This window comes from Balaenoptera musculus, chromosome 1 (genome assembly GCF_009873245.2).
Source record: "Balaenoptera musculus isolate JJ_BM4_2016_0621 chromosome 1, mBalMus1.pri.v3, whole genome shotgun sequence".
NCBI classification, from domain to species: Eukaryota; Metazoa; Chordata; class Mammalia; order Artiodactyla; family Balaenopteridae; genus Balaenoptera; species Balaenoptera musculus.
Genome location: NC_045785.1, coordinates 105,203,552 through 105,230,401, shown reverse-complemented (window position 1 = coordinate 105,230,401; position 26,850 = coordinate 105,203,552). Strand labels below are relative to the sequence as shown.

General features: G+C 37.7%; 1 protein-coding gene across 2 annotated transcripts in view; it reads left to right on the top strand.

Annotated features, from left to right (window-relative positions):
* WARS2 (tryptophanyl tRNA synthetase 2, mitochondrial) overlaps nt 1-26,850 on the top strand; it is an 87,262-nt gene that overhangs the window by 41,113 nt on the left and 19,299 nt on the right. For both annotated transcript variants that reach the window (XM_036825347.1, XM_036825336.1), the window contains 2 exons: nt 643-900; nt 24,770-24,850. In XM_036825347.1, the coding sequence (XP_036681242.1) occupies nt 652-900; nt 24,770-24,850 (330 nt within the window). In that variant the 5' untranslated portion in view covers nt 643-651. The remainder of the gene's footprint in view (nt 1-642; nt 901-24,769; nt 24,851-26,850) is intronic.

The window sequence follows — 26,850 nt, the reverse complement described above, 5'->3', positions numbered from 1 at the left end:
TGGAGTACACTTGATTAACAATGTTGTGTTAGTTTCAGGTGTACAGCGTAGTGATTCAGTTATACATATACATGTATCTATTCTTTTTCAAATTCTTTTATTTTTAAAGAAAACTGAATTAAGTAAGAGTAGCCTTTAGCCCTAATGCTAAGGCCTTCATTGCCTTAACTGCAAAATGAATGAAGTCACGTGAAAAACCCCTGGAGCCCCTTTAATCTCCAGTGAAATTTGATTCTATGTCTAAAGTCTCTGTAACTGACCACCAGAACCACAGTCATCTTTTCCTCTTGGGAACTCTTGCCTGTACCCCACTATTTACCTTTCCAAACCAGTCACAATTGTGTTGTCATACTGTACTGTTACTTTTATTTTCATAAGCATATCCTCTATCTCCAGTTAGATTGGAGATACAGACCTTTTCTTATGAGCCTTTGTGTTTGTAAGCTTCTAAGTGCAAAAAAAGATTTTTTTAATATCATTTCTGTCTCCTAATAGCACCTAACATAGTGCTTTACAAAATAAATGCATTTAAGGATGATGACTGTCAGATTGCAGTTTAAAAAATGCGTAGCCATCAAACATGGGCATAGGATTCATGGATTCTGCTTCAAAAGCAATTTTGTTTGTTTTTCTTCGTTCCAGAAAGATTCCATGAAGCGAATATTTTCTGGCATTCAGCCTACAGGAATCCCCCACCTCGGCAATTACCTGGGAGCCATTGAGAGCTGGGTGAGATTACAGGACGAGCATGACTCCGTGCTGTACAGCATCGTTGACCTACATTCCATCACTGTCCCCCAAGACCCAGCCGTCCTCCGGCAGAGCATCTTGGACATGACGGCTGCTCTTCTTGCCTGCGGCATAAACCCAGAGAAGAGCATCCTTTTTCAACAATCTCAGGTCAGCTTCTCAGATTAGAACCAAGAAATTTTTTTTTTATTTTCAGATTGAGGAAAAAATCGAATGGTTTATATAGCTCCTGTTTTTGATTTTTTTTTTTTTTGACCCTTCAAGTGTGACTTCATCAAATGCGACTGTTTCATTTTCATGTTTTCCCTAGATTCATATCATTGAGTATTATTATAATGCAATAGTATTTTCAACTTTTCCTCCACTGTACTAGGTAAGTTTATAATGCTTCATAAACCAAAAAGTTGTATCCCATTAGTATTTCTAACCCTGGAATTGTTTTTCTGTACTGGGTTGCATTCAAACAGATGAATTCATGCTGTTGACTAGTCTCCTGGTGATGAGGGATAGAATTTTAGCGACTGATGGTTTTACGTAACTCCGATGTTGCTTTATTGGGTATTGCATTTGGAAGGTCTATTGGATAATTCCCAATGTTCATTCTTCGTATAATAACTTTTGAGAAGATTTGAGAGAACTAGCTGGGAAATTGGAAAACAATGTCCAGTGTCTTGAGTCCAAGCCAAGAAAGGCTTTAGAACAAAGCCAAAATTTTTGACTCATATCTTTACTATGTATGAATCAGTTTACTCTTGGACAGGCAGATAACCTGGACTAGAGACAAGGCGCTTAAGAGACTCCCTAGCAAAGAAGGTGAAAATTTTAACTGGATCATGCCCTTATTACATGTCTGCTTTAACCTGGTGACAAAGCCCCAGCCAAGGAATGGTACGTTATACATGTTTTGGCACGTTAACATGTATGCATGTGTGGAACGTGTTATACATGTGTACAACTCCTTTCTTGGTCATAAACTTCTGCCGATCATTATTTTTGTATATATTTAATCACCCACAGAACTTAATATAATGATTCACACAGAGCAACCATTTAAAAATATGTAATCAATGAAAAGAGTATCTTCAAAAAATAAATGCAGTTATCAACTTAAACTTGTTGCCAGCTTAGAGATAATTTGATAGAATAATAGAATCTAATCATTAAAATGACCATAAAGGCAATTTACCTCAATTTCCTTTTTTACAGCTGGTCAGGAAGCCTTTCCTTACGTATGACTTTTCAGATTCAATCTTGGACAGATGTAATTGTTATCAAGTACTTGCTTATACTGAGCAAACACCCGCCTCCCTGTAACTTCTAGCCACTCATTTAACTTCTTGCTAAAAATACATAATAAATCAACTCTGTCTTCCACATGACTGCTCTTCCAAACTTGGAGACATTAATTGTGCACCATCTTTACCCTCCAGGTCCTTGTCCCATAGGCCTTACCTTCTTCAAACTAGCTCGCCCTAGATCTCTCACCCTCTTGGTTGTCCTACCTCAGAAGCACTCCTACCTTCTCTCTGAAAGGAAGGTGCCTCTCATATTTCATGAAACAATGTTTATCCGAACTCTTCACATCCATCTCTGACATTATAATGCTGGTCATCATTAGAGCCAGTTTTGGAGTCACCTAATGCATTTTCCAAAGCATACCATCTTCACTCCGTCTTAGCTGTTTTTGATACAAGCTCTCTTTTGATCCTTATGTGATATTCTTTTTAAAAATTGTATTCTCAGTACTTATTTCCATACTTCTTATAGGTGAAAATGTCTAATCTCCACAAAGTAACCACTTTGTCAGTTGCTTTTTAAAGTGACCTTTAAAATTAAAGGCTTATTTACAATCACATCCAGTACTTGCACTTTGAGCTCATAGCCCCAGAAATGATTACCGTATTCTAAAAGTGTTCTCCTTTGTAAAGGATTTTTGGCAGTGACCTCCATAAATGTATAAAATTTGCAGTAATTGAGGTATCTTCTTCCACGTGGTACATTGTTGTTCAAAATAGCAATTGAAATAGTAACCCACAATATGGGAGACTTTGTAAGAACATTCTCATAAGTGAGGGATAAAAAAATTCACCACCTTCCCTTTGGTTTTTTTATGTTACGTAATGAGCTCACTGGTTCCCAAACTAGTGAGCTCATTATGTGGGTCTAGGTCAGCGAGTGGAGGCAACTGGTGTTGCCTGTTTCCTCAGTGGGCTCTAAATTGGCTCCCAGTTCCCCCTCCTACCATCCCTGACTTCAGCTCCCTTGGGGGAATTTCGATAGTTTGCCAGTAAAATTTGAAGAAAGTACTCATCAGCCCACATTTCACAATTTGTCCCACAAAGACAGTATTAAAGACTTCCTCAGGTGTCTTTCTGTCCTCAAGACATGCTTGGTCTGGGCCATTTCCTTCTTTAATTCGGGCAACCAACCTTATTACAACTCAATGGATGGATGGATATTTTATCAGATTTTCTTTCCTTTTTAAAATATTTAATAAAGAAAACTTTAAATATATGCAGAAGAGTAGAGAGAAGAGTATACTCTACCCCCATCACTGACATTCTGTGATTTGTCTAGCCAATGTTGTTTTCTTTGTTGAAGTATTTTATAGCAGATACCAGACATCATGACATTTCATGCCCTAAATATTTCAACATGCCTCTCTATAAACTAAGGACATTTTCTTACATAACCACAATACTGTCATCACACCTAACAAGTTAATGATAATTCCATATTATCATCTAATACCCAGTCCATGTTCAAATTATGCTGATTCTCCCAAAATGTCTTCCAAAATGTTGGCTTGTTGGAATGATGATCCAGCCAAGGTCTATGCATCACATTTGATTATGGATCTTAAGTCTCTGTTTTTTTCATGCCTTTTGATTTGTTGATCAAGTTTTATTTCCTGTAAAGTTAATCCTTCTGCACTTAAAAAAAAAATTTGAACTTTGGTTTTTATGCTTCCACTTTTTTCTTTTTTTTTTTCCCTGATGTGGTATGTATTTTTTAAATTGAAGTATAGTTGATGTACAGTGTTGTGTTAATTTCTGCTGTACAGCAGTGATTCAGTTATACATATATATACATTCTTTTTTATATTCCTTTCCATTATGGTTTATTACATAAATCTTGAATATAGTTCCCTGTGCTGTACAGTAGCACCTTGTTGTTTATGCATTCTATATATACTAGTTTGCATCTGCTAACCCCAAACTCTCACTCCATCCCTCCCCCACTCCCCTTCCCCCTTGGCAACCACAAGTCTGTTCTCTGTGTCTGTGAGTCTGTCTCTGTTTTGTAGATAAGTTCATTTGTATGCTCCCACTTTTTTCATGCCTTTGATATGTTAATCAGGTTTTCTTTTATTTGCTATAAAATCAGCTCTTTTGGACATAAAAATAAACCTTAATTTTTTGTGCTTCCTCTTTTCACTAATCTGTGTTAGCTGATGTTTAATGGCTGAAAACTGCCATCCCACGTAGTTGCTTATCACCATTTATAATAGTTTGACTAGAAACTATGCTTACTTAGTGCCTATGGAGTGCCTAGAAAGGAGTGCCTAGATATCAGTTCCTCTAGAATGCTGTAAAGCTTCAAGCCGTTCATGGAGGATGATGGGAAGTTCTTCCTGATGCTTTATCTTGAAACTATGAAGGCATGTATTGACTTTTGCTTCTTAGGACCACTCTCAAGTAGAAAGAAGTATAATTAACTAAGCTAGTCGCCTTGAAACTATTATTTTAAAGACCTGGCCCCGTATTTGCCACGTTCTAGTAGGTGGAAGAATCATCATGGTGTTTGTATTTTATGTCTTGCTATCCAAAAGTCAATTAATTAGCAACTGTCTTTATCAACCTGTGGAGTTTTCAGTAGAGGGGGATTGAAAAGAAAATAGAGCATCTTTAAACGTGTAAGATTTACCAGCCGTTTCATGTATATGACCTCTCTTTTAATCTTCAGAACAGTGCATGAGTTAGGCATTACTGTTTTTTCACAGATGAATAAATTAAGGTATAAAGAGATTAAGTAATTAGAAAATCTCTGAGAGGTGCCTGGTACTTAGTAAATGCTTAATAATATCTTCTTAATTAGCTACCTGAGGTCATAACAGCTTGTAGGTGGCAAATCCAGGACTCTTTTTTTCTTCCTAAGGCACTACTTTTGGAAGCTATATAGAAAGTTTCTGACTTACAGTGGTTCAACTTATGATGGTTTGAAAGCAATATGCATTCAGTAGAAACTGTACTTTGAATTTTGGATGTTGATCTTTTTCCAGGCTGGCAATATGTAGTACGATATTCTCTTGTGGTACTGGGCAGCAGCAGGGAGCTGCAGCTCCAGGTCAGCCCTGAGATCACAAAGGTAAACAACCGAGACACTTACAACCATTCTGTTTTTCACTTTCAGTACAGTATTCAATAAATTACATGAGATATTCAACACTTTACTATAATATAGGCTTTGTGCTGGATGATTTTGCCCAACTATAGGGCTAATGTAAGTGTTCTGAGCACGGTGGAGCTATGATGTTCGGTAGGTTAGGTGTATTATATGCATTTTCAACTTAGAATATTTTCAGCTTAACCATGTGTTTATCAAGACATAACCCCATTGTAAGTTGAGGAAGATCTGTACTCATGGGGAGAGAACATTTTTCTGTCTCCCACCATGCCTTTGCCTCAGGAGCTGATGGCAGAGGGGCAGTGCAGAGCCAGAGCTGACCTGAGGACCCTGGACTGCTAAATTACCCTCTCACTCCTGCTTCAGTCTCACAAATCGATGGTCCATTCCCCACATTGTAGCCATGGTCATCTTTCTACTTAAAATACATCAGCACCTCTCTCCTACCCTCAAGGTAAAAATTTAAACTCAGTTTCTAGAAAGCCCTTCAAGCATGAGGCCCCTGAGAACATCAGGTCCGTGTTTCTTCCACTCCACCACTTTTATCACAGGTTATTTTGTGTTCAAATGATCTGATTAACTTTTACCAATAATTCTTTAAAGCAGAAGTTAGAGTATTTTCTTCTGGGTTTTTTGTTTGTTTGTTTTTATAAATTTATTTATTTTATTTATTTACTTTTGGCTGCGTTGGGTCTTCGTTGCTGCGCGTGGGCTTTCTCTAGTTGCGGCAAGCGGGGGCTACTCTTCGTTGTGGTGCGCCGGCTTCTCATTGCAGTGGCTTTTCTTGTTGCGGAGCACGGGCTCTAGATGCATGGGCTTAGTTGCTCCGCGGCATGTGGGATCTTCCCGGACCAGGGCTCAAACCTGTGTCCCCTGCATTGGCAGGCAGATTCCTAACCACTGCGCCACCAGGGAAGACCCTCTTCTGGTTTTATTTTGAGAAAATTTGATAAATCAATTCTTAACTTGTAAAACATAAATTAGAGATTATATGTGTAATTTTAACAAGGTTTTTTTTGTTAGTTTATATTGAGAATTTTGCAGTACATTTAAGCATTTAGTTGATCATTGAATATGATAGGAATTTAGAAAATAATTAGAATTAAAGTGTTGGGAGCCAATACCAGTTAAAATTAGTTATAACTGCATCTCCTCACAGACAATTATTTCCAAGTAAAATGAAGAATTTTTGAAATTGTGAGTTAGAGAAAAATATTTTTTATATTATGTAAGGACTCTTTTCATGTATATCCATTGTGTTAAGTAAAGTACTTACAGATAAATATAAAGACTAGTTCCTCAGGTGCCATTGTTGGACACCAGAGTAAGTTCTAGTAATTATCTGAAATAGGGAAAGAGTTTAGCTATGTTATAATGCTGATTTTACCAATAATTTTTATCTCCAGTCCCTTGCATTCTTTCTCAGCGGTCTGACTGGAACGATTTAGACTTATTGAAGATTTTTCTCATTATTTTCTTTTTCTTTCTTTCCCACCGGCCTCTAGTCATGGTGCTTCCCCTACAATATGTTTGCCATATGTGGGGAATTTTACAGAGCCTCTCCTCTGAAAGGTGTGTGTGTGCGCGTGCGCATGTGTATGTGTGTGTGTGTGTGTGTGTGTGCGTGCGCATGTGTGTGTGTGTGAGTGAGAGAGAGAGAGTGGGAGGGAGAGGGAGAGGGATCGCCTGCCTATGTGTGTGCTTGGCAGAGGTTTCCATGCCAATGCCAAAGTCAGTGGTCTCTTATTTCTAGCAGGCCCGAGTGCAGATCCAATCTGATTCCCACAGCTGCCTCTGAGGTGCATGTTTCCACATCTTTAGTTGTTACTTTGCTTGGGATTGAATCACCCTGCAGATGGAAGATAAAAGCTGGAGTTCATAGCTTTAGGCACTGGCTTTCTGCCAAGGCTGGGAGAAAAGGACAGTTTCGACCATCAGACATCATGTTACAGAGGGTCCAAAACAGTCCAGGGAAGAGTCGAGGGAGAAGAATGGAATCTGCAGCTTTGGAATGTGGCCTCATTCTCTAATTAGAGGTAGGTTTTGTTTCCCAGGAAACTAAAATCAATAATAAAAATAAAGGAAAGGGGGCTATGGAGGAACCAATTTCTGTATAAGGGCCAAAGGAACTGACTACGTGAATCTTGGCTCACTGAATACAAACAAAAGTTGTACCTGACCCATTCATTGTCCCTTATCTTAGAGGGAAAAAGCCAAAGCCTAAACTAGGACAGAGAATCTTTTGTGTTTTCACTTATCCTAGTAATTTTGGAAGCATATTTGAGTACATATTTGTATTTGTTAAACTCTCAAGTTGTTAGGCTACCAACAACAGGTGTACATTCAACTCATAATAGGAAGGAAGCAAACAAACCTCTATATAGGTTAATGGTCTTGAGGAATCTATTTGTAAAATTGGTGTCACTTCCAAAGTTTCCAGGGAGAGACAAAAGTTCTAAATGGCCCATGGCATAAATAATAAAGAGAAGTTAGGAAAATTATTATATAACTCAAACTCCTCATGTTATTTCCTTCTCTAAAAAGTTTCCACTAGTACCACTTCCTTGCCGAGATCTATACTCATGTGTGACTTGATGAGAAGCTGTAGTATTTGTGCTGCTTGCATCCTGGACTACAGGGTTAGGTCATATCTTAATGACACCTCCAAGAAGAGTTATTTTTTACTATCAGGGCGGTAGTGGAAAGAGTATGGGCTTTGAAGCCAGATACAGTTTGAATCTCACTGTGATCTCTTCTTTTTTTTTTTTGTTTTTAATTGTGAGAATGGGTACCATTTTTTTTTTTAATTTTTAAAATTAATTAATTAATTTATGGCTGTGTTGGGTCTTCGTTTCTGTGCGAGGTCTTTCTCTAGTTGCGGCAAGCGGGGGGCCACTCTTCATCGCGGTGCGCGGGCCTCTCACTGTCGCGGCCTCTCCCATTGCGGAGCACAGGCTCCAGACGCGCAGGCTCAGTAGTTGTGGCTCACGGGCCTAGTCGCTCCGCGGCATGTGGGATCCTCCCAGACCAGGGCTCGAACCCGTGTCCCCTGCATTGGCAGGCAGACTCTCAACCCCTGCGCCACCAGGGAAGCCCCCGTGATCTCTTCTTGTAGTGACACTGGGCAAGTTACTGAAGCTCTCTGAACCCCCTTTTTAATGTCTATAATAGGGATATTTAAATAATATGATGTATAATTCCTGGCAGATGTTAACTTTCTCTCTCCCCCTACATCACCACACACATACTGTCCCCACCCCAGGCTCCTTGATTTGTTTAAGGGTAGCGTGGATTTGGAAGGTGGAGATCAAATTAATGACAGTGCCTCTCTTTATACTCAATAACAAAATATTTTCACAGGCGTTTGTTATCAAAGGTTTTTCAGGACTTTTTAAGAAATATTTCAGACATTCAGAAAAGTATGAAGGTGAATGGCTGCTTTTTGAAATGCTAACCTTTTGGCATACTTGCTGCATGTAGTTTCTAGGGTTTTTTTAAATTAATTTTTATTGGAGTACAGTTGCTTTACAATGTTGTGTTAGTTTCTACTGTATAGCAAAGTGAATCAGCTATACATATACATATATCCCCTCTTTTTTGGATTTCCTTCCCATTTAGGTCAACACAGAGCACTGAGTAGAGTTCCCTGTGCTATACAGTAGGTTCTCATTAGTTATCTGTTTTATGCATAGTGTCAATAGTGTATATGTGTCTATCAAACATTACAAGTACAGTCGAAACTTTCTGTTTAGCTCTCTCTAATCCCATTCTGTTTCCTGCCTCCCCAGAGGTAACCACTATACTGAATTTAATGCTCATCATTCCCATGTACGTGTTTATATTTGTATTGCATATAATTTGGCCATAACAATCCATATCATTTATTTTGTATGTTTTAAAACTTTATGTAAATAGCCTCATGCTGCACATATCTTCCTGCATCTATATTTTTGGGTGCAACATTAGTTATGTGTTCGAGATTTATTCATTTTGACTGCTCTACAATATTACATTGTCTGGCTCTATCACAATTTATTTATCTATTTTCCTGGCAAAGGATATTTAGATTTTTTCCAACTTTTTGTTACTGCAAATAATACTACAGTGGGCATACTTCTATATGCTTTTTTTTTTTTAATATTAATTAATTGATTTATTTAGGCTGTGTTGGGTCTTCGTTTCTGTACGAGGGCTTTCTCCAGTTGCAGCAAGTGGGGGCCACTCTTCATCACGGTGCGCGGGCCTCTCACTATCGCGGCCTCTCTTATTGCGGAGCACAGGCTCCAGACGTGCAGGCTCAGTAATTGTGGCTCACGGGCCCAGCCGCTCCGCGACATGTGGGATCTTCCCAGACCAGGGCTCGAACCCGTGTCCCCTGCATTGGCAGGCAGACTCTCAACCACTGCGCCACCAGGGAAGCCCTATATGCTTTTTGTGTACATCTGAAAGGCTTTTGTAGGTGTACATACATAAGAGTGGAATCATGAGGATATATGACATGTATATATATCATCAGTGTTAGTGGATATTGCTAGATTGCTCTCCAAATTGGTATTCCAATTTACATTCCTGACAAGTGAAGAGTTCCTTTTGGTCTATGGCAATATTTGGTATAATTAGACATTTTATTTTTGCCATTATAAAGGATAGAATATGCTATCTCGTTTTAATTTGCATTTTTGGCTTTGTGAGCCTCTCTATCATATCTTTCTTTTCTATTTCATTAGTTTCATTGTTTCCTCTCTTGCTTCTGTTTTCTTTGAAATTACTTTGTTGTTATTTTTCTAACTTCTTAAGTGGACCTCATTAATTTTTAGCCATTCTTCTTTTCTAATATAATTATAAATACTCATTTCCTTCTAAGTACTGTTTTATCAGCATCTACAAAGTTGTGATATGTAGTATTTTCACTATAACTCATTTGTAAATGATTTCTAATTTCTATTATTTCTTGTTTGATCTGTGATTTATTTAGAAATATGTGTTTTAATTTCCAAATACATGACTCCTTTTCTGAAAACCATTTTACCCACTCGAATGACTAAAATTAAAAATACTGATAGTGCTAAGTTTTGGTAAGGATGTGGAGCAACATGAACTCATACATTGCTGTTAAGAGTATAAAATGACAATTTCTTATAAAATTAAACATATATTTACCAAGTGACACAGCAATTTCACTCCTAGGTATTTACCAAAGAGAAATGCAAACATTGTCTGCAAAATGACTTGTACGTAAATGTTCACAGTGTTTTTGCTCACAATAGTTCCAAACTAAAAACAACCCAAACGTCCATCAATGAATGAATAAACAATTGTAGAATATTCAATCAATGGAATATTATTAAACAGTGAAAAGGAGTCTGTAACAACATGAAGGAATAGCAGAAACATTATGCTGAAAGAAGCCGAGGACAGAAGAATTCATATTATGTACTAACATTTATATGATACTCTAGAACAGGCAGAACTAGTCCATAATAACAAAAAACAGATCAGTGGTTTCCAGGAGCAGGGATGAGGGAAGGGTGAGGAATTAACCGCAAAGCTGTGTGAGGAAACTTTTGGGGGACATTGAACTGTTCTATATCTTGACTGGTGTGATGGTTACACATGTATAGATTTGTCAGAACTCCTCGGACTGAGCAGCTAAAATGGGTCCATCTTATTGTTTGTACATTATGCCTCACTAAAGTTGATTTAGTATTAAAACTTTTTTTTTAATGAGTAGGCACTTAGGATATATAAGTCAAAAGAAAAGAAGAACCCACAGAACTGTGTGAGAACACTACAGGCAGTTCAATATAGTTGTCATTCAAACATTTAAAATGACAAAGGCAAAATAAATATGGCATAAAAATTTCATCTGAGCTTTGAGTCACCCATTCACAATGAAACCAAGAAACAACCTGCTCACAAGTTTAGTCAGTAAACTAATTATTTTATTTGCTGTTGTAACATGTTCCCTAAACTTCTTGTAAAACCAGCAAAAAGCCCCATGAAACCAAGTGTTGCAACTGTTGACCCCACTCCAAGGAAAGTATTAAAAGAGAGTAGCTCTGGGACTTCCCTGGTGGCACAGTGGTTAAGAATCTGCCTGCCAATGCAGGGGACAGGGGTTTGAGCCCTGGTCCGGGAAGATCCCACGTGCCACGGAGCAACTAAGCCCGTGCGCCACAACTACTAAGCCCGTGTGCCACAACTACTGAAGCCTGCGCGCCTAGAGCAGTGCTCCACAAGAGAAGCCACCACAATGAGAAGCCCGCGCACCACAACGAAGAGTAGCCCCCACTCGCCGCAACTAGAGAAAGCCCGTGCACAGCAACGAAGACCCAACGCAGCCAAAAATAAAAATAAATTAATAAATTAATTTTTTAAAAAGAGAGCAGCTTTGGTGAGGATAGTGCTTTGAATTAGACTGAAGGGATCTTTACTGCCAAGAATTTTAGGGAATTTTAGTCAAGAGTTAAAAAGAGTTTAAAATAAGAATATGAAAATCATCTTATGATATAAGACTTTCATCATTTTTGTTTGTTTTTAGATGATATTTTAGTTCATGTTTTTCCTTGTTTAAACATTATTTATCCAAATCAAAACAACAACAAATATATGTAGGGAGAGACATCTTTTACAAACATATTTTGTACTTATTTGTTATATACTACAGGATAAAGAACACAACCCAGGGTTGTGGGTTTTTTTGTTTTGTTTTTTAATGAAGCACAATGTGACCTCTAATTTACCTGTGCTTAGTCTTTTCTTCTTATACTTCTTTACTACTCTGATTCATTGATATATTAACTGCTCATTCCTTTTAAAATTTTCTCTTGACTCCAATGTTACAGCAGTAACTTCATTTTTCTCCTACTCTGATAGTTCATTTATTTCCTTTATTGACTCCTCTTTAATCTCCAGAATTCTGTCCTGAGGTAGGTAGGTAGGTAGGTAGGTAGGTAGATAGATAGGTAGATAGACAGATAGATAGATACATAGATAGATCTATTCTATATATATATATATTCTGCCCTCTTGAAGTCTCATCTACTTCTATAACTTTCAGCCATTTTCTCTCAAATCTTGTCTCTATCCCTGACCTTTCTTCCTAGTTTTTTGTGTTTCTAGCAATCTTCTAGACTTCTCTCTCTGGATATCTTTCCAAAATCTCAATTTCAACATATCTGAAACCAGATCTTTCCTTTTTACCTCTAACCAGCCCCTCCACTTGAATTTTTAAAATAATTTGGGATGAAATTCACATAACATAAAATTAACCACTTTTTCCCAACATTAGATATATGTTTATATTTTTTCTTTACACAGACTTTTTTTAAAAGCTGAGGTAAAATACATGAATATAAAATGTACCATCTTAACCATTTTTTAAGTGTACAATTCAGTAGCGTTAAATATATTCATGTTACTGTGCAACCAATCTCCAGAACTGTTTCATCTTGCAAAACTGAAATTCTGTACCCATTAAACAGCGATTTCCTCCCCTCCCCCCGACCTCCAGACGCTGGCAACCACCATTCTGCTTTCTGTCTCTATGAGTCTGACTGTTCTAGATAATTCATATAAGTAAAATCATACAGTATTTGTCTTTTTGTGACTGGGCTCATTTCACCTAACATACTGTCCTCAAGGTTCATCTATGCTATAGCATGTGTCTTAATTGCCTTTCTTTTTAAAGCTGAATAATATTCCATTGTGTGTATATATCACATTTTGTTTATCCATTCATTCATCTGTCAATGGATATTTGGGTTGCTTCCCCCTTTTGGCTATGTTTAATAATGCTGTTGTGAACATGAGTATACAAATAGCTCTTTAAGATCCTGCTTTGGATTCTTTTTTTTTTTTTTTAGTCAAAGTATAGTTGATTTACACTATTGTGTTAGTTTCAGGTGTACAGCAAAGTGATTCGATTATATTAATTCTTTTCCATTATAGTTTATTACAAGATATTGAATATAGTTCCCTGTGCTATACAGTGAATTCTTGTTGTTTCTTTTGTGTATAAACCCAGAAGTGATATTGCTGGATCACCTGGTAATTCTATTTTTAATTTTTTTAGGAATCACCATACTGTTTTCCATAGCAGCTGGACCGTTTTACGTTCTGACCAACAGTGCACAAGGGTTCCAGTTTCTCCATCCTCATCAACAGTTGTTATTTTCTTTTTTGTGTGTGTGGGTTTTCTTGGGTTTTGTGGGGTTTTTGTAATAGTAGCCTTCCTGATGGATATGAGGCAATATCTCATTTTATAGTTTTAATTTGCATTTCCGTAATGACTAGTGATGTTGAGCATCTTTTCATATGTTTGTTGACCATTTGTATAACTTCCTTGGAGAAATGACTCTTCAAGTCCTTTGCCCATTTTTTAATCAGGTTGTTTTTGTTGTTGTTGTTGTTGAGTTGTGGTAGTTAGTTCTTTATTTTCTCCCACTTCACAGGTTGCCTTTTCACTTTGTTGATTATGTCCTTTGATGAACAAAAGTATTTAATTTAATGTAGTCCCCAAAATCTTCATTATTTTTTAGGACCTAAGTTTTGGGGGCTATCATATATACCCACATGAAAATTTAACATAAAATTTACTCAAGAGATAAATTTTATAAAAACAACAATAAACCGTCTGCCATCATGTCCTCTACAGGATAGCTCTCTTATTCTTCCTCAAGGTAGGAATTGCTGGGGGGGGGGGTGCATGTTTATGGTAGATTGTTATCATTCCTAATTATTCATGTTCATTTCCTGTAAGAACAATGATCAGCAAACTTTTTCTGCAAGAGCATAGATAGTAAATAGTTTATGCTTTGCAGGCCACAGGTGCTGTCACCACCCTCTTCACCACCACCTCTTCTCCTCTTCCTATTCTTTTTCCTTCTCCTTCTCTTTTTTTATGTTTGACTACCCTTTAAAAATGTAAAAACCATTCTTAACCCATGGGCTGAATAAAAACAATCCACAGGTCAGATTTGGCCTGTGAGCAGCAGTTTGCTAACCCATATGTATGAGGATTATATGTCCTCATCCATTGCCGCATGACTGACAGTGCCTTCGATAGGAGAAGCATCTGTTCCTACTCCACTCATGTTGGGCTCGTCCACATGACTTGCTTTAGCCAATGGAAAGTGAGCGAGCATGTTATACACCATGGCCGAGCAGGATGTTTACAAGCCATTCCATGTTTGTTCTCTCTTGCTCTTCCTTCCTTCTAACTCCTTCAGTTTGTGTCCTAGAATGAAAAGGTATGTAAAGCAGAGGAAAAGCCAGCCTACAGCTACTAATATGTGATGTGAATGAGAAAGAAATGATTGCTGTGGACCGCTTATTTAGGGTTGTTACCCAGCATAGCCTAGAAAAAGCTGACTAATACACTGCTATAGGTAAAGACGTACATATGTATACACATACACACACATATACACACTAAGCAATAGGACTTAGACGGAGGTGACTTTTAAGTCTGGAGCAGGCTTATAGAAGCTACTTATTTAGCTTTGGAAGTACTGGACTAAGAAAAAAGCATAGAAGAATCCAAATGTGTACAGATAGATATTCATTGGCAAACATAAATACTGACGGGAGGCAGACCAGTTGAAGAGAGTGAGTGAGAGTTTATCATTGATAACAGAGTTCTTTTAATTTAAATTGATCCCCAAACAAGGTTCCTGTTAAGGGGATTTGTGATGAGGATGATAAGAGTCTAATAAAAATAACTCAGCATGAAATTGCTAGTTTCCAAGAGGAAATGATAAATGGGAATTTGTGAGTCTGAATAGTCTTCCAGGTGTCCTAACCAAAACTTATAGTACCTGATTCCTGGGAAGATAACATTTATATAGGAAATAGTAAAATCCTAAGGGGCACTTAGACATTTGATCTAAGATTTACTGAATCAGCTAATTGCTTGAATGGCTTTGATTGATACCTAGCAGCTGTATTTTTTTTGAATCATGCTATCCTGTACTCTCCGTGTTAATTAAATTTTTCTGAAAAAATTTAAATTCAGCAAAACACAGGGGATAATATAACAGACATTCATGTTCCCAACACCAAGGATGAATATTGTTGACATTTTGTCATATTTGCTTGACTTCCTATATTAAACAAATAAAGTTGAAGGACCCTTTAATTCTTTCCTTGCCTACTCCTTTCACCCCTCCTCCCTACATCCCTTTTCTCTATCCCCAGGCAACCAAATCTTGGACTTGGCCTATATCAATCTAGCCAATTTTTCACACTTGTTTTCATGTGTAATCCAATGAGTAAATATAATATTTTTAATTGTGTGGTTTTAAAAAAAAAATGATACAAGTGGTGCTGTATTGTAGAACCTTTCTGCAATTTTCTTTTTTCACACAGCGGTATGCTTTTGTGATCTCACGTTCATACATCTAAATCTAGTTCATTTCTTCTATTTGTTGTATAGTGTGCCATTATATAAATATGCCACACTTTATTTAGACATCACCCGATTAATAAACCTTTAATTTCATTCATGCATTCATTTAATAAATATTTATTGAGCACTTACCATGTCCTAGGTCCTGTGTTAGGTACTCATGTTACATCAGTGAAGAAAACAGACAAAAATCTTTGCCACCATGGTACCTACATTCTGTTGGGGTAACACAACATAAATAATAACTATAATGAATAAGCCAAACATAAAGTATATTAGAAGGTGATAGGTTATATAGAAAAAGATTAAGGGGAATTGGGAGTGGCATTGAGGGAAACATGTTGCTATTTTAAATAGCGTGGCTCGGTGAACCCCCTTGATAAGATAATATTAGAGCAAAGACTTAATGTGAGGGAGTTAGTGAGGTGAATATCTGGGGGAAGAGAATTCCTATCAGAGAAAAGAATCAGTGCAAAGCCCCTAAGGTGGGAGTATGCCTGGTGTATTCAGGGAACACAAGGAAGTCAGCATGTCTGGAGAGGAGGGAACAAAGCGGGTGAGGAGGAGGATTGGAATCCAGACGTCACAGGGTTGAAAGGGAGGAGATGATCATGATAGGCCATTGTAAGGACTTCGGCTTTTACTCTGAGGAAATGGGAAGTGCAGGATTTGGAGCAGAGAAGTGACACAATCTATGTTTTAAAAGAGTCACTTCGGCTATTGTTAAGAATAGACCGCATTGTAGCTAGGTCGGAAGCAGGGAGACCAGTTAGCAATCCAGGTGAAAGTTGATAGTGCCTCAGACCAGAGTGGTAGCAGCAGAAGAGGTGAAAGTGCTAAGAGATTCTGAATATATTTTGAAGGTAGAAGCAACAAGATTTGCAGATGGATTAGGCATAGAGTATGAGAGAAATAGAGGAGTAAAGAATGACTCCAAGGTTTTTGCCTAAGTAACTGCAAGGGTGGAGTTGCCACCAACAGAAAGGACAGCTGTGGTAGAGCAGGTTTGGGAAGGAGGGTCAGGAGCTCAGTTCTGGGTAGACTGAGTTTGAGATGTCCATTAGATATCCACACAAATATGCTGAATGGAGAGTTGGATATATGAATCTGGAGTTCAGCAAAGAGGTCTGGCTGGAGTTATACATTTAGAAGTCATCAGTTACACAGATTGTAGTTAAAGCCATGAGATGAGATGAAATTGCAAAGAGAGTGAGTGTGAAAAAGAATGTAAATAAAGAAACAAGGACTAAAACCTGGGTGTCTGCAATATTAAGAGGTCAGGGAGAAGAGAAGGAACCACACAAAGAGACTGAGAAGAAAAAGTATTGAAACTGGGAGAAAAACTACAATAATGCAGTGTCTGGGGAGCCAAGTGAAGAAAGTGAATCAAGGTGGAAGAAGTAATTTTTAGTTGTGTCAAATGCTGTTTAATATATCAAGTAAGATAACAACTTTATCTTAACCATTAGCATTGCTGACTGGTGAACAGTTGTAGTGGAGGTGAAACCTGATGGAGTGGGCTTAAGTGAGAAGGGGAGGCTCGTCAAACACAGCAGCAGCTCTGGCATCTTTTTCTTCATTGATGAGAACCCATTCTCCCCACTCACGTTTTGAAAGGATCTGGAGTTGGCTTTGATTTGAGGACCATCTATTCCTGTGGGGAGAAAAATTCCTGTGTGGAGGAAAGTGGACATCATGCCAAAGATCAGAAAATCAGGACTACTCAAACTACATTATCTTCATTGCCACAGAGTAATTAATGGATGATGCATCAAAGAACAGTTGTGATGAATTACACCTGCATAGTTTTTTAAACAGCCTTATTGAGATAAAATTCATATACCATACGATTCACTCATTTAAAGTGTACAATTTAATGACCTTTAGTATATTCACAGAGTTGTGCATCCATCGCCACAATCAAGTTTAGAGCATTTTCATCACTCCGTGATGAAACCCAGTACCCATTGCCCCTCTCCCCTCTCCATGGCAACCTCCAATCCACTTTGTCTTCTATGGGTTTGCCTTTTCTGAACATTTCATACAAGTGCATTTTGTGATTGGCTTCTTTCACTTAACATAACGTTTTCAAGGTTTGTCTATGTTGTAATATTTATCAGTACTTCATTTGTTTTTATTGTGGAGTAGTATTCCATTGTATGGCTAGACCACATTTTGTTCATTCATTCATGATGAGTCAGTGAACATTTGGGTTGTTTCCACTTTTCCAGATGTTTTCCACATGAAAAATGCTACTCTGAACTTGTGTGTAAAGTTTTTGTATAGTTACATGTTTTTGGTTATCTTGGTATACATCTAGGAATGGGATTGCTGGGTCATATGGTGACTCTATGTTTAACATTTTGAAGGACTGTTAAAGGGTTTTGAAAGTGGCTGCACTACTTTGTATGAGAGTTCTACCACCAATGTACAGAGGGTCCCTGACTTAGGATGGTTCAAACGTACGATTTTTCGACTTTACAATGGTGCAAAAGCAATAAACGTTCAGCAGAAACGGTACTTCGAACTTTGAATTTTCTTTTTTATTTTCCTGGGCTAGCGATACACAGTTTGATACCCTCTCATGATGCTGGGCATCAGCGGCGAGCCACAGCTCCCAGTCAGCCACAAGATTACGAGGGCAAACAACTGACAGACACACTTATGACAGTTGTGTACCCATACAACCAGTCTGTTTTTCGCTTTCAGTACAGTATTCAATAAATTACATGAGATGTTCAACACTTTATTATAAAACAGACTTTGTGCTAATTTTGCCCAACTGTAGCTAATGTAAGTGTTTTGAGCATGTTTAAGGTAGGCTAGGCTAAGCTATGATGTTGTATTAATTAGATGTATTAAATGCATTTTCAACTTAGGATATTTTCAACTCAATGATGGGTTTATCAGGAAGTAACCCCATTGTAAGTTGAGGAAGATCTGTATAAGGATTCCAAGTTTTTCATTTCTTTCCCCACATTTTTTTGTTGTCAGTCTTTTTTTAAGTATCCTAGTGAGTGTAAAGTGGTATCTCAATGTGTTGTTTTTTTCAATGTGGTTTTGATTTGCAATTTCCTAGTGACTAATGATGTTGAGCATTTTTTCATGTGCTTATTAGTCATTTGTATATCTTCTTTGAAGAAGTGTCTTTTCAAATCCTTTGGCCATTTTAAATTGGATTATCTGTCTTTTCATTGTTGACTTATGAGTTTTTCACATAGTCTGGATACAGCTACCCATCAGACATGATATGCAAGTAACTTCTCCTATTTTGTGAACAGTCTTTCACTTTCTTGATGGTGTCCTTTGAAACACAACATTTTAAAATTTTGATGAAGACCAGTTTATCTGTTTTTTTCCTTTTGTTGCTTGTGTTATTGGTGTCATATGGACTAACAAATCACTGCTTAACCAAGGTCATGAAAATCTACTCCTATTTTTTTTCTAAGCAGTTTATAGTTTTGGCTGTTATTTGAGGTCTGTAATCCATCTTGAGTTAAGTTTTATGTGTAGTGAGAGGTAGGGCTACAACATCATGCTTTTGCTTGTAGATATATGCCTGTAGATGTTCAGTTGCCCTAGCATTATTTTTTGAAGAGACTATTCTTTCCCCCAATGAATTGTCTTGGCGTCTTTGTTGAAAACCAATTGACCATAAAGGTAAAGATTTACTCCTGGACTCTCACTTCTTTTCCATTGATCTATATGTTCTATCCTTATACCATACATTTTCTAAATTACTGTAGTACTACATTGATCGATTTTTGGACGTTAAACCAAGCTTGCATTTCTGGAATAAATCCCATTTGATTATGTTGTGTAATTCTTTATATATGTTGCTGGATTTAATTTGCTAGTATTTTGTTGAGGGTTTTTGCATCTATATTCATGTCATTGGCCTATAGTTATTTTTGTTATGATGTCTTTGCCTGGTTTTGGTTTCAGTATAATACACGTCTCCTAGAATGAGTAAGAAAGTGTGCCCTCGTCTTTTATTTTTCTAGAAGAGATTGTGAAGAATCGGTATTAATTTTTTCAATGCTTATGGGAATTCACTAGTGAAATCTTCCCTCCACCCACCACCTAGGGTTCATTTTTGTTGTTGCTATGTTTGCTTAGTGACTTTTCTGCAACAATTCTGTAAAGTCTGTCTTCATAGTCATGTGTGGCCACTGCAGTCTTTGCTGGGTTAGCTTAGTACTCAGATAATGATTGAGCAGAAATGTCTAAATGCTTTGTTCCTATATTTTCAACCCTTCGCTGAGGGGCTTACACAGGGCCTCAGGGTGAGCTAGAGGTAAGAGATTAGGGTCTTCTCAGCGCTTTCCTGGACGTGTGCACAGCCCTGCACATACTTGTGGCCTGCTGGAGGCCCAGGAATGTGTCAGGTCTTTTCAAAGTACTCTATAAGCATATCATTTCCCAGCTTTTCTCCTTAAGTTTTCTAGACAGCCTCTTGTTTTCTCCTACTGGTATCAGCACCTCAGGCAGCTGTAATATTAAATCATTGCTGATGATTATATTTGAAAAGTGTCCTAGGGCTAGGGCTTTTCCCACTGAGTGAGCTCTAATCAGGTCAAATAATAGCCAGCCCTGCAAATGGGGCTTTTCCCCATTTTCCAAATGGAGAGCTGTCAGACAGGTCGAGTAGTGATGATTCTCTGGGGCTGGATCTTTATGAGGAGCTCCAAACCCTAACATTCCCTTCCAGTGGCTGCTAGGCTGCTGTTTTCATGGCTACCACAGGTATGGGGAGAAGCTAATGGGAATCGGGCAAGTTAAAATGCCACAAAGCTCGCTGTTTTTACTGGGGTTTGGATGTTTTTCTTAAATAAGTACTCTTCAGATTATTGTAAGCCTTTGGCTAATTTTCCAGAGTTTTGTAAAAGTTGACTTTGACAATTTTTGCTTGTGTTCTCATTGCTTTTATGGAGGAACAGATTTTCAGAGGTTATTGCTCTGCTATTCCAGAAGTCCCTCCACCTTATTTTAAGCACCAGAAATGTTTTAACTTTTATTCAAGGCCAAGTATAGTTAGATTTACAAGCCTTTTACCTATTTTCACAAACTGAACACACCCATGTACAAGTTACATGGGTAACTTGCATTGCCCTTTATGCCCCTTTCCAATCACTAAACATCCCTTCCCTAAGATAACCTGTTTTTAAACTTAATATAATTTGAACCATTTAGTATATACTCTTTTATGTCTGTCTTCTTTCATTCAACATTATGTCTGTGAGATTCTTTCCTGTTGTTAAATGTAATTCAGTCTTCCTCATTGCTGTAGTATTCCGTTGAGTGAATATACCACAATTTATACATTCTCTGTAGGTGGACATTTGGATTACTTACAATATGGGGCTGTTACAGTATACTCTTGCACAGATATTTTTGTGAACATATGTAAACATCTCTGTTAGGTGTATACCTAGAAATGGAATACCTGGGTCATATGTTATATGAATGCTGAGCATTAGTGGGTACAGTCAGTTTTCAAAGTTGGTGGACCAATTTACATTCCCACAGCACTGTATAAGAGTTCTGTTTACTCAATATCCTTGCCATACTTGGTAGTATTTTGGGTTTTTCATTTTAATCATTCTGGTGAGGGTGTAGTGGTTATCACATTATGACTTTAATTTGCATTTAATGCATTTGGCCAATTTGTATAAGGTTATCTGCTTTTTTCTTATCAATTTGTAGGTATTCTTTACATAGTCTGTGTACCAGTATATTCTGTATAGGTTTGCAGATAGCTCCTCCCACTCTGTGACTTGCCATTTTTCCCTCTTTTAATGGTGGTGTTTGATAAAGAGAAAATTAACTACATTAATTTTAATGTAGTTTCATTTATCAAGATTTTTGCTTTATTTTTAGTACTTTTTAGATCGTATTAAAAATCCTTACTGACCAAAGGAAAGATGCAATCAACTGATTTAATTTTTTCTGCAAATTTTTTAAAATTTTAAATATTTAGGCAGAACATTTTAGTCTACCCTGAAGAACGCCAGTGTTTCCCCATGAGTGTATTTTACAGATGATTGTCCTCTTTCATTCACAAAAACACCAGCAAAGCATCAAGTCTTATACAGCTCTATTCCAAAATATCTTTTATTCCTTCCTTTCAAACCCAGCACTTCCACTGAGTATATTTCTTACCCCATTTATTTCTAATCACCCTGTCTTCTGTTTTCAGAGATAACAGAACCCATTAGAGTTGAAGTTCTCTCACTTTCTGCTCTCCACTCCTATCCCACAAGATAGATCCTCATCTGTATTTATTTCTCCTCCTCCTATTTCAGTGGAAGATGTAGGTCTATCCCACCTCAAAAAACAAAACAAAATTTTTATTCTTAATCCCTACTAGTTACCTTCATTTCTATACTCCTTAAAAAAGAAATGTCTTACACATGTGATAAAATTGCATTGAACTAAATACACCCACCCAATGAGTACATGTAAAACTGGTGAAACCTAAATAGGGTGGATGGATTGTATCAAATTCAATTTCCAGGTTGTGATATTGCACTATATTTATGCAGGGTGTTGCCACTGGGGGAACCTGGGTGAAGGGTATACTGGATCTCTCAGTGTTATTTCTTACAACTGTATGCAAATCTATAATTATCTCAGAATAAAAAGTTAAAAGAGTCTTTCTAAAAGTTATCTATAGTCATAATAACTACCATTTATTGAGTGCTTACTGTGTGCTAGGTACTGTACTAAGCACTGTCAGGTGGATACTGTTGTTAATCTCATTTTATAAATGATGAAACTGAGGCACAGAGAGGTTAAGTCATTTACACAGGGTTACCCAGCTACTGAGTGGCAGAACTAGCATTCAGATCTGGTAGCCTAAGCTCAGAGAGAGAGTTCTTATCCACTCTGCTATACTTCTTGTACATCTGCCTTCATATTCTGCCTCCTAGTCACGCTTCAACCCACCCTTCTATAATAGATTTAGCATTCATCCCAATCACTCCCCTGAAACTGCTTTTGCTTGGATCACCAACAAGTCTGTAGCTAAATCTAATGGATTCTTTTTGGTCCTATCCATTCTTTCTGCAGCCTTTGTTATTGTTCATACATTCAACAGATATTTATTGAGCACCTACAGTGTGCCAGAGTCTTGTTTTACAACAGTGAACAAGATGGGCAAAACTGCTGTTAACTGAAGAATACATATGTCTTTACTTGTTATAATTAGGAGGTCAGAAATCTTAAATCACTGCTGACTTGTTTGTGGATGGTCAACAGACCACCTTATTGTTCCATGCTTTTGTTTTTCTGTGGCTAAACCAGATTATATTGTTATTTTGTTGGTGATTTCACAACATAAGGCAGAACGTACTATATTTAATACCATTTTCACTTTTCTCCAGATAGAAATCTGACCTTTTCCAAGCAGTTGCCATGAATATGAATAAATTAAGAGAGCTAAATCCTAAAGTATACTACCCTTCTTGTGTAATTATTAATGATATATTAATTTATATTATAAATTATAATATTATATTATAGATAAATTGCGAAAATTAATTGCCTTTGACCTTTTACTTACTTTTTCCAAATAAGGATAATTGAATTAATTAATGCCACATTATTTGGAAACACCAGGAAGATCTCTGCAGAATATTCAATAAGTTTCATTCCATATAGCCAAATAAAAAGCTACTGGAAAATACTTGACTTCATGGAGACATCATGGTAGCTGTTTGCATATCACCAAAGCTGAGCTCTTGAGCCCTAGTTGAAGGAAAGGAATCATCTTGTCTCTTTCCACATGTCCATGGTTATATTCTGTGTTTTTATTCCTTTCCCCAATTCAGTAAAGAAGAAAAAAAAAAAATCTCTCCTACTTCTTCATGTCAAAAAACAGCTCTTGTTTTATTAGTCCTAATGGGAATGTGTTTTGCTTGGTGATTGGAAGCAACTATAATCCTCTTGCTTCCATCCAGGGTTACTGTTTCTGTCTGATAGCTGTTTGTTTACAGCAGCAGTTAGCAATTTGCATGGACAGTGCTGTCAAAGTCACTGCCCTCAATGAACCCCAAATGCCTCTTGGAAGAAAGATGACAGATTCAGCCCAGCGACTTGCAAAACTTTAAAAGCGATTCCTTGTCAAACATGTGAAAAACAGCTCTTCCCTCTCCATGACTTGAGGGAAAAAAACGAGAAATTATCTTATGCCAGATGGCGATTCCTTGCTAGTAAAGTAGGCCTGGGCTGATTCAGCTTCATTCCTTTATGTTCCATTTGCAAAACCCACAAAGAACACATTTGGGGCCACTTTTCAGAGCTGGCAACAGCCTCTGCTTTTTAAGGAAATCAGATGGGCACACACACAAAAAGCCACAATGGATGAAGGGCTCGGAATCCCCAGGGTCCAGAAACAGGATGCGTAGGCCTTATATTCTAGGTCGCCAATTAGAACCTGGCCTGGACCCAAGAATCATCCCAATTGTTGCCAGATTTGGTGACTTGATTGAATTTGGTTAAAACAAAAACAAATTGGGAAAAGATTATATTTTCTTGTTGACTAAACCTCTTCTTTAAAAAAAAAAAAAAAGGGAAGAAATAGAAACTATCTAAAAACATGCTTTCAGATGATAAAGTGATTCCTAAATTTCAAATTCCTCTGGGTCTAAAGGACTCAGTCTTTAAGTCCAGTACCTTTCTTTGCCATTTACATGTAAAATATTAAAGCTGCTTTCATATATTTAGAATTCGTTTAGAGAGGATTTGACCAGTGTGTGCGTGTGCATGTGTGTGTCTTAATTACATTGGCTTTTTTAATTGACATATAGTTGACTTACAATATTATATTAGTTTCAGGTGTACAACATAGTGATGCAATATTTTTATAGATTACACACCATGCAAAGTTATTATAAAATATTGACTAGATGCCCTGTGCTGAAATAGATGCCTCAGGACATAATGAAACCCTCTCACTGTCAGCTGCTTGCTAGGGATGTTGTGAAGAGGATTTAAACACTAGACTAGTAATGGTATTGGGTAGTTTTGAAGATGTCTTCTTCATCTAAAATTCTATGCATTATGAATTAGCCCCCTTAATTTTTTTAATTACCCTCATTTGGGGTATTTTTAGCCAAGGTAATACTTGTTGTCTGTTTGGTTTTGCCTTATATGCAAGAAGATATTGACCACCTTTGTTAATGTTCTATTTTATTTCTTCAGGTGTCTGAACACACACAATTAAGTTGGATCCTTACCTGCATGGTCAGACTACCCCGATTACAACATTTACACCAGTGGAAGGTAAATGCCAGTGATCTGATTAATAAACAGAAAGAAGTTCAGTCCCCAATGCAGCTATTTTTCCTCTTTCTGTTTATTTTTGTGTTCGGCTCTGGGAATCCTGAGTTTGCTGGCCTCCCTGGTCTGTTACTCTAGTGGCTAGCTAGACCAGCATCTTTAACCTCACCGCCTCAGGGTATGAAACGGAAAGTAAGAGGGTTCTCTAAGATTCTTTCCAACTGAAAAACTGGATGAAAATATCCAGCTTATTAATTATTTGATTTTATCTGTGCATGGTGGGTCCTGAGTGACCTTTACATAGACTTGGTAATGACTTTGAACGTGCCACGTTCTAATTAACAAACGATCACCATTTCTGGATTACTGGACTCTGAAATTGCCTCCACCGGAATTAACTGGCATTAAGGCCAGAATGTTTTCATTGTGGAGAGAAGAGACAACATATTATATTTAATATTTAAACAAGTTGAGTCCAAGCAACAGTTCAAACCCACAGAAGAATTAAGCCTGTTCTTTTTCTAAGAAGTTCAGCAGAGAAATATAAATTGGGTAATTCAAAGTACTTTACTCCCATGTATTTTGCAATTGGATAACCTGAGGGTAGGTGGCCCGCCACTATGTCAACACTCATATTAGTATCAGGTGTCTTTCCAGCATATTTTCAGGGCCATTGATTTCCTCAAAAGGCTTTGATTTCCTATTTAGAAGGCTTCACATATGCTGCAGAGAGAAACAGACAGAGCTTTAATGTGGCAGTGTCTAAATAGGAGGTATTGGTGATGCTGCAGAATCGTTACCTGCCAGGAGTTAGAAACAAAATTTTGTAATGTTCTCTACCGTATTTTGGTTTGGGACAAGACTTTCCCATTTTATCGTAATATGGTAATGCTAAGCTGAACACTGAACGCTGAAATCCTTTTATAAGAACTGATTTAATGGGAAATGCTCCCTTTTTTTTTTTTTTTTTTTTTTTTTGGCTGCGTTAGGTCTTCGTTGCTGCGCACGGGCTTTCTCTAGTTGGGGCAAGGAGGGGCTACTCCTCGTTGTGGTGTGCGGGCTTCTCATTGCGGTGGCTTCTCTCGTGGAGCACGGGCTCTAGGCACCTAGGCTCAGTAATTGTGGCTCGCGGGCTCAGTAGTTGTGGCGCACGGGCTTAGTTTCTCCGCGGCATGTGGGATCTTCCTGGACCAGGAATCGAACCTGTATTCCCTGCATTGGCAGGTGGATTCCTAACCACTGCACCACCAGAGAAGTCCCTCCCGCTTTAAAATAGTGTCTAAGGACCTCCTGGTAACACGTTACTAGTGAATGATTCTGAAGAAGGCTTCTACTAGTCCGTGATTCCTTATCTTTGGGGAAAACATGGATTTCAAAGCCAGTCTTAATCGCAGAGCATGGTATACTGCCTTCTATGGTCATTCCTTCATTAACAAATACTGGTGATGCCTTCTGCTAGTCTCATATCACGCTAAGTGCTGGAGGTATTGCAGTCACCAGGATGGATGGATGCAGCCCCTTTCATGAGGCTTATAGTTTATTTGGGAACAGACAGTTAACAAACAAAGTGTAAAAAGTTTTAGGAGGGAAAGGTTCCAGTTCTATGGGTAGAGCTAAGAACCCCTAGGTTGGTTTTGACTGGGGCAGTGAGGGACAAAACAGTGGGGAGGAAGGGTAGGGTCAGGGCTGCAGAGGTCAGGGTTATTTGGAGGATTGATGAGATAGAACAGATGTGAGGCATCTGGGGCCCATAATAGGCATCCAATAAGTAATAGAGCTCTCCACACCTCCCCACTTCCTTTGTAGTTTCAAGGTCCAGTATTCTAATATAAGAAGACTATAAATCTAATACAGTAGCAATTTTTAAAGACTGGGTTCTTTTCCCATTTGCTCATTTCCAAATTAAATTTTTATTATAATTACCCTATGATCATTGCAAACTGGCCTTTATCATGAACATTGTAATAAGGTGTACTGAAGGAATTGTATGGTCAAACTTTCAA